This window comes from Nipponia nippon, unplaced genomic scaffold (assembly GCF_047370975.1).
Source record: "Nipponia nippon isolate SJK-2023a ecotype South Korea unplaced genomic scaffold, ASM4737097v1 scaffold_44, whole genome shotgun sequence".
Lineage (NCBI taxonomy): Eukaryota > Metazoa > Chordata > Aves > Pelecaniformes > Threskiornithidae > Nipponia > Nipponia nippon.
In genome coordinates, this window is record NW_028262363.1 from 276,256 (window position 1) to 283,838 (window position 7,583).

General features: G+C 74.8%; 1 protein-coding gene across 1 annotated transcript; it reads right to left on the reverse strand.

Moving 5' to 3' along the window:
• Positions 1–421: 421 nt before the first annotated feature.
• ERF (ETS2 repressor factor) lies at positions 422–6,853 on the reverse strand. Its single transcript, XM_087778521.1, is given in 7 exon segments — positions 422–468; positions 1,678–1,837; positions 2,162–2,280; positions 2,283–2,324; positions 2,403–2,518; positions 3,320–3,554; positions 6,744–6,853. Coding segments are annotated over 7 exon segments (741 nt in total). The 5' UTR covers positions 6,766–6,853.
• Positions 6,854–7,583: the final 730 nt, after the last annotated feature.

The window sequence follows — 7,583 nt, forward strand, 5'->3', positions numbered from 1 at the left end:
CCCAGGGCGAGTGCCGGGGTGGGGGATGGGGGGGTGATGTCAGTCGGGGACCCCTCCCCCCGCCCCGGATTTGGGGGTGCTGGGGGGGGCGCAGGCCTGGCCCCCCCTCCCCCACAGACAGTACAGCAACAGGCACTTAAGAAACCCCCACAATCCCCTCCCCCACCCCCCACCCCCCATCCCCCCCCGGTGGGTGGGGCCGCCCCGCCCCACCCCGGGTCGGTTCCTTTTTGGTTACATCAAGCCGTTTGTACAGGGAAACCCCCCCAAAAGCGGGGGGGCCCCTCCCCCCCCCCACGGGAGGGACCCCCCGAAAAGCAGGGGGGTGGGGTGGGGGAGGGGGTGGGGGAGGGGCTGTGCCGGCGGCCCCACCCCCTTTGCATTTTTTGGGGGGAGAAAAAAAAACCAAACGTATTTGTGCTTAAGAGCCCGTTTCGGGGGGCCCCGCCCATTTGGAGGGGGCCACACCTGTTTTTTGAGAGGGGGCCACGCCCATTTTTAGGGGCCACGCCCATTGAGGGAGCCCCACCCGTTCCTGGGGGTCCCACCCGTTTTGAAAGGGGCCACGCCCATTTTGAGGGGGCCCCGCCTGTTTTTGGAGGGAGCCCCCACCCCTTTGGAGGGGGCCACGCCCATTTTTTGAGGGGATCCCGCCCATTTTGAGGGGGACCCTGCCCATTTTTGGGGGTCCCTCCCCAAACGCAGCCCTAAGAAGGGGGGAGGTGTGAAACAGAAAAAGGGGGGGCCTCCCCCAACTGTGCCCCCCCCAAAAGGGGGAGGGGCCATTCCCTGCATTGAACCCTGCTGGACCCCTCCCCCCACCCCAAACAGAGACCCCTCCCCCCGCTCCAAGGCGGGTGGGGGTCGGGGGGGGTGGGGCCCCCCCCCCAAATTGCCCCCCCCTCCCCCCATGGCAGGCGCGGAGCCCCGAGTTAAGGCAGCGGGGGAGGGGTCTGGGTGACCCCCCTCCCCCCACATCTCCCCCCCCGCCCCCCCTCGCCCCACAACCGCCCCCTCCCCCCCCCCTACGAGTCCAGGGAGAGCTGGGCCGTGGCGCGCTGCAGGTCGGCGCTCACCCGCCGCCCCCCCCCCCAAATTTTGAGGGGGCCCCCCCTCCTCCTCCTCCTCCCCCTCCCCCCACCCCCTTCACCTTCTTATCCTCCCCCGGGGGGAGGGGCGGGGGCCCCTCCCTCCCCCCCCCCGCCGCCGCTCCTCGCTCCAGCGCCGCTTGAAGCGCAGCTTGAGGGGGACGCAGGGGGTCCCCTCGGGGCGGGGGGGGGCGGGAGCCTTGGGGGGGCCCCCGCCTTCCTCCCCCCCTCCCCCCTCCTCCTCCTCCTCCTCCTCCTCCTCCTCCCCCGGGGGGGGCGGCTTGAAGACCTCATCTTCCTCCTCTTCCTCCTCCTCGCTCAGGTCCGTCACTTCCACCGTCTCCTCCTCCGACACCGGCTCCACTTTGATGTGGGGGGGCTCCGCCATCGCCCCCCCGCCCCCTCCTCCTCCTCCTCCTCCTCCAGGTGAGCATGATGATGATGATGGCGGCGGCGGCTCCCGAGCTTTTTCCCGCTGCCGCCTTCCCGGCGGGGGGGGTTGAAGCTTGAAGGGGAAGGGGGGGTCGTTTTGGGGGGGGTTGGGGCGGGGGGTGGGGGGGCTGGGGCGGGGGGAGGAGGAGGGCGGGGCAGGGGAGGAAGGCTCGGGGGCTCAGGTGGTAGCTGTAGACGCTGCGGGTCTGGGCCGCCAGCGCCCGCTTCAGGTCCTCGGGGCTGAAGGAGAAGTGGGATCCCCCCCCTCCCCCCCCGGGGAAAAGGGGGCTGAGGGTGGGGGAGGGGGCGTAGCCCACCTGGGGGGGGGTCAGGGGGGGGGCGGGGGACAGGGGTGGGGGGAGGAGGGCCCCCGTGCCCCCCCCCCCCCCGCCCCCGGCCAGGGGGAGACGGGGAAGGGGCTGAGGGGGTCGCGGGGGTAGAGGCGGAAAAGCCCCTCGGGGGTTAAGCGGGGAGGGGGGGGTGGGGGATGGTGCGGAACCCCCCCCCGAGAGGGGGGGAGGGGGCAGGGGCGGGGGGGGAGGGGGGCTCCTCCAGCTCGGCGGCGTCCGAGCCGTCGCTGAGGGAACCCAGGCGGCGGGGGAAGGAGGGGGGGGGGCGGGGGGGGGAGGGGGCGCCCCCACCCCCCCCGGGGATCGCAGGTCCTCGGGGGGGAGGTGGGGGCGGGGGGGCGGCGGGGGGGGAGGGGAAAGCCCCTCGGCGGCGGGGGAGGGGCCGGCCAGCGGCGGGAAACGAAAGTGGGACCCCCCGACGGCAGCGGCGGGGCGCTCTGCGGCAGCGGGGGGCCTGTGGGGGGCGGGGGCAGGGGGTCAGAGGGGGGGGCTGCACCCCTCCCCCCCCCCCCGCCCCTCCCCCCGCCCGTACCTGCCAGCCCCACGTCGATGAAGGGGTAGTTGACCAGCACCAGCTTGTTGAAGTTGAACTTGTAGGTGAAGCGCTTGCCCTTGGTCTTGTGCAGGATCCGCTTGTTGTAGTAGTACCTGGGGGGCGGGCGGACGGACGGACGGGCTGCCGAGGGGCGGACGGACCGACGGACACCCCCCACCCCTCCCCCGGCGCCGGGGACCCCCGTCAAGGCGAGCGGCGCGGCCGGAGGACGGGGGATGGGGGAGGTGTGGGGCAGGGATGGCTGGGGTCGTTGGTTATGGGGCAGGTGTGGGGCAGACGTGGGGCCCGGACGCCTGGGTTCGCTGGTTATGGGGCAGGTGTGGGTCACGGATGCCTGGGGTCACTGGTTATGGGGCAGAGGTGGGGCCCAGGCACCGGGGTTCACTGGCTATGGGTCAAATGGGGGGCTTGGATGCCTGGGGTCACTGGTTATGGGGCAGATGTGGGCCACAGACGCCTGCGTTCATTGGTTATGGGGAGATGTGGGGCAGGTGGGGGGCCCAGACGCCTGGGACTACTGGTTAGGGGGCAGATGTGGGGCAGACATGGGAGCTGGACACGCGTGTCCCCTAGTTATGGGGAGATGTGGGGCCCAGACACCTGGGTTCATTGGTTATGGGGCAGGTGTGGGGCCCAGGTGCCTGGGTTCATTGGTTATGGGGCAAATGTGGGGCCCAGGTACCTGAGTTCACTGGTTATGGGGCAGGTGTGGGGCCCAGGTGCCTGGGTTCATTGGTTATGGGGCAGGTGTGCGGCCCGACGCCTGGGTCCCCACCCCCGCCGGTAACTTAGGGGGCTGTGGGGCAGACGTGGGGCCCGGACGGCGGGGAAGCGAGCGCCGTGGGGCGCGAGCGGAGCCCGAGGGGACCCCCGGGACCCCCCGAAGCCCCCACCTGAGGGCCCGGCTGAGCTTGTCGTAGTTCATCTGGGGCTTGCACTTGCGGACGCCCCAGAGCCGGGCCACCTCGTCGGGGTCCTTGATGACGAACTCGCCGTAGTCGCCCTGCCAGGCGATCACCTCCCGGTACTCCTCCTTCCGCAGCAGCTCCAGGATGAAGTGCCAGAGCTGGATCTGCCGCGAGCCCGGGCTCGACTCCGGCTTGTACGCCCAGTCCGGGAAGGCGAAGCCTGGCGGGGGGCGGGGGGGAGAGACGGGGACGGGTCAGGGGGGGATCAGCACCCCACGGCGCCGTGGGGCCGGAGGGGCCCCCCGAGGCCTGGGTCCCCTGCGGCGGCGTGGGGCAGGACGCGAAGGGTCGGGCACGCGGGTCCTTTCCCGCCGTGGGGCGGGGGGAAATGGGGTTCCCGGCCCCGCCGTGGGGCAGGACGTGGGGGGCTGGATGCCTGGTCCCCGTCCCCGCTGTGGGGCAGGACGTGGGGGGCTGGATGCCTGGTCCCCATCCCCGCTGTGGGGCAGGACGTGGGGGGCCGGACGCCCCGGCTCAGCAGGGATCAACCCCCCATCCGCAGCCCCAAGGTGCTCACGTCACCCCACGGCGTCACCCCACGGCGACGGTAAAGGGGGGGGAGGAAACCAGCCCCTCCCCCAACCCCGGGCCACCCCCCACCCCCGTCCCCCACCCCCACGGCCCCCCCAGACCGGGGCTCAGCCCCACATCTGTCCCCGGGGGGCGGGGGGGGCCGTGCCACTGCGGGATGGTTTGGGGCTGAGGTCAGCGCTCGCAGACAACGGCCCTTTGTCCGGGCCCCCCCCCCCCCGCCCCCAAGTCCCCCCCGCCCCCCAAGTCCCCCCTGCCCCCCAAGTCCACCCCCCCACCTATTAACCCCCTCCCACAGCCCCACAGCGAGGGGGCAGCCCCTTTGGGGGTATCGCTATGGGGCTGTGCCCCACACGCCCAGCTATGGGGTGCCGCTATGGGGCGCACCCCCCGGCTATGGGGGGGGGGGGGGAGGGGGTTTCGGGGGGCCCCCCTTTTCCAGCCCCCCCCCCGCCACCGGCGCGACGAGCGCATCAATAATGCAGAGGCCGTAATGGAGCCGCGGCCGCGATGATCTCACCTGCCCCACGGCGCCGCGGGAATTGGGGGGCGGGGGCCCCCCCCCCCCAAAGCGCTGCCCTTCCCCCCCTCCCCCAGGCTGCGCCCCGTTGCCCGGCAACCGGAGACGCTAAAAATAACCCCACGGGGGAGGCGCGTGCGGGGCCCCCCCCAAAAAACGCCCCCGGATTTGGGGGGGGGGGAGGGGAGTCGTGATGCAGCCCCGTCACCCCATAACCAGGCACCCCACGGACGTGGGGCGCCCCATAACCAATCACCCCATAACCAGTCACCCCACAACTGGCTCCCCACGGACGTGGGGCGCCCCACAAGCAGCGCCCCACAGACACGGGGCGCCCCATAAGCACCTCCCCATGGATATGGGGCGCCCCATAAGCAGTCACCCCCCAACCAGCACCCCCAGGCCGTGGGGCGCCCCACACCCAGCCCCCCAAGCAGGGTCTGGGATGCCCCGTGCGCGCCCCCCCCCCCCCCCCCAGCTCTGGCCGGGTGCCCTGGGTGGGGGCGGGGCGGGGGTGGGGTGAGCCCCCCGCCCTCCCCCCCCCCGCGGCCGCACACACTCAGGGGCCTGTTCTCGCTAATTAGGGCCGGGGGGGGCGGGGGGGCCGGGGACGTGACATCAGCGGCGCCGCCAGCGCCGTCAATGGGCCACTGTTCCCGGCCGGCACCGCCAGACACCCCCGGCCCGGGGGGGCGACGGGACCCCGGCCTGCGGGCCCCACGGCCGCCCCATAACCAGGGACTCTGGGGTCCGGGCCCCACGGCTGCCCCATAACCAGGGACTCTGGGGTCCGGGCCCCACGGCCGCCCCATAACCAGGGACCCTGGGGTCCGGGCCCCACAACTGGGGACATTGGGGTCCGGGCCCCACGGCCGCCCCATAACTGGGGACATTGGGGTCCGGGCCCCACGGCCGCCCCATAACCAGGGACCCTGGGGTCCGGGCCCCACGGCTGCCCCATAACCAGGGACCCTGGGGTCTGGGCCCCACGGCCGCCCCATAACCAGGGACCCTGGGGTCCGGGCCCCACGGCTGCCCCATAACTGGGGACATTGGGGTCCGGGCCCCACGGCCGCCCCATAACTGGGGACATTGGGGTCCGGGCCCCACGGCTGCCCCATAACCGGGACCCTGGCGTCCGGGCCCCCCAGGTGTGCGCTGCGCCCCCCAACCCCCCGCCACGACTCATCCGGGGGTCAAAGAGCCCCCACGCTCCCCTCCCCCACCCCCATAGGGGTCACAGGGCCTCCCCCCCCCCCCCCCCTTATGGGGCGGCCCGCCCCCCCCCCCCAGGGGCTGCCCCACACTTATGGGGCACCGAAAAGGGGGGGGTGCCCCCCTCCCCCGCCGCCAGGGGGCGCTCCCGGTGGGGGTGGGGGGTGTGGGCGTGGCCAGCGGCGGGGGGTGGGGGGGGGGGGGCGTGGCCAGGCGGGGAGGGGGCGTGGCCAGCGGGGGGGCTAAGGGGGGGGGGAGGGGACAAGTTTGAACAGGCGCGATCGCGCCCCGGCCCGGCCGGATTCCTGCAGACAAAACGGGGGGGGGGGGGGGGAGGGGGGCCGGGGGGAGGGGGGGCGGGGGGGGCAGACCCCGCCCGCGTCACGCGACCCCCATTCGCGCCCCCCCCCCCCCCGATTACCCTTAAAGTTGCCCTTCCCCCCCCGCCTGCACCCCCCACCCTCACCCCACGCGGGGGGGGAGGGGCGGTCCCACCCCCCCTTTAAAAACACACAACGTGGCACAGCCCCTCCCCCCCGCCTCTTCCCCCCCCCCCAAAACACCCCCCCACGCGTGGGGGAGGGGGGATCAGCGCAACCCCCCTCCCCCCATATCAGCGCCACCCCCCCCCCCCCGGGAAATTCGCCCCCTCCCCCCCGCGGGAAAAGTTGCCCCGCGTGGGGAAGGGGGGGGGGGGGGGGGAGGGGTCGCCCCCTCCCCCCGCGTGGAAAAAAGTGGGGGGGGTCGCGGGGGACGCAACAGGTCCCGGCGTGGAAACTCCGGAGCTCGCGTGGGTGGGGGAGGGGGGACGGCGCGGGGGGGGGGGGCGGGAGCCCCTCCCCCCCCCAAATTACAAGGGGGGTCGCGAAGGGGGGAGGGGGTCGCGCGTGGCGCGCCCCCCTCCCCCACGTGGGGGCGGGGGGGGGGTGGAAAGTTTGCGGCGCGCGTGGGGGGGGGGGAGCAAAGTTCCTCCCCTCCCCCCCCCGCGGCGGGGGGATCCCCCCCCCCCAAAGTTTGCTCCCCCCCCCCCCCCCTCCCCTCCCCCCTCCGGTCTCGCGTGGGGGGGGGGGGCGCAGTCCCCACCTGCGTCCGCCGGGGTCTTCATGGCTCCGCGCTGCCGCCGCCGTCGCGCTCGCGGCGCCCCCCCCCGCCCCGCCCCGCCCCGCCCCGCCCCGCCCCCTCCCCCCCGCGGCCACGCCCCGCCCCGCCCCGCCCCCGCGCGCCAGCGCCGGACGCCCACGCCCCTCCCCCCTCCTCCCTCCCCCCCCGCCATCGCCCCGCGTGCGCGTCAGCGCCGCGTCGCCATGGAGACCTCGCCCCGCCCCCTCCCCGGCGAGGCCCCGCCCCTCGCGGGGTGGGGAGGGGGGTGTTAAAGGGGCCGCGCGCGGGAATTGGGGGGGGGGGGCGGGGAAGGCGAATGGATGGGGGAGGGGCTTTGGGGTAGGAGGGGGAGGGGGGCAACCGGGGAGGGGGTGGGGTGACTGGGGGAGGGGTCACTGGGGTAGGAGGGGGCGGCTGAGAGAGGGGCGGGGAGGGGGCGGGGGGGTCGCCGGCGCCCGGGGCCGTGCCCCTCCCCCCGCCCCCTCGTGGCGCCGGCCCCTCCCCCCCCGGGCTATAAATAGCCTCATTAATAATGCAGCTTCCCCCCGGCGGTCATGAGCGGCGGGAAGCGGGAGGAGCATCGCCGCCCCTCCCCCACCGCCGCCCCTCCCCCCACCCCGCGGCGGGATCCCCCCAACATCGCGGATGGGGAAACTGAGGCACAACGCGGATGGGGGGGGGGGGGTGTGGAGGGCAGGGGAGGGGCCGGCGCGCGTGCGCGGCCGCGGGGGGGGGCGTGGCGAAGCGTCGCGGGGGTGGGTGGGCGTGGCCACGCGGGCGGGGGCGTGGCCCGGCGGGCTCCAGCGTGTCACACGCGCCCCC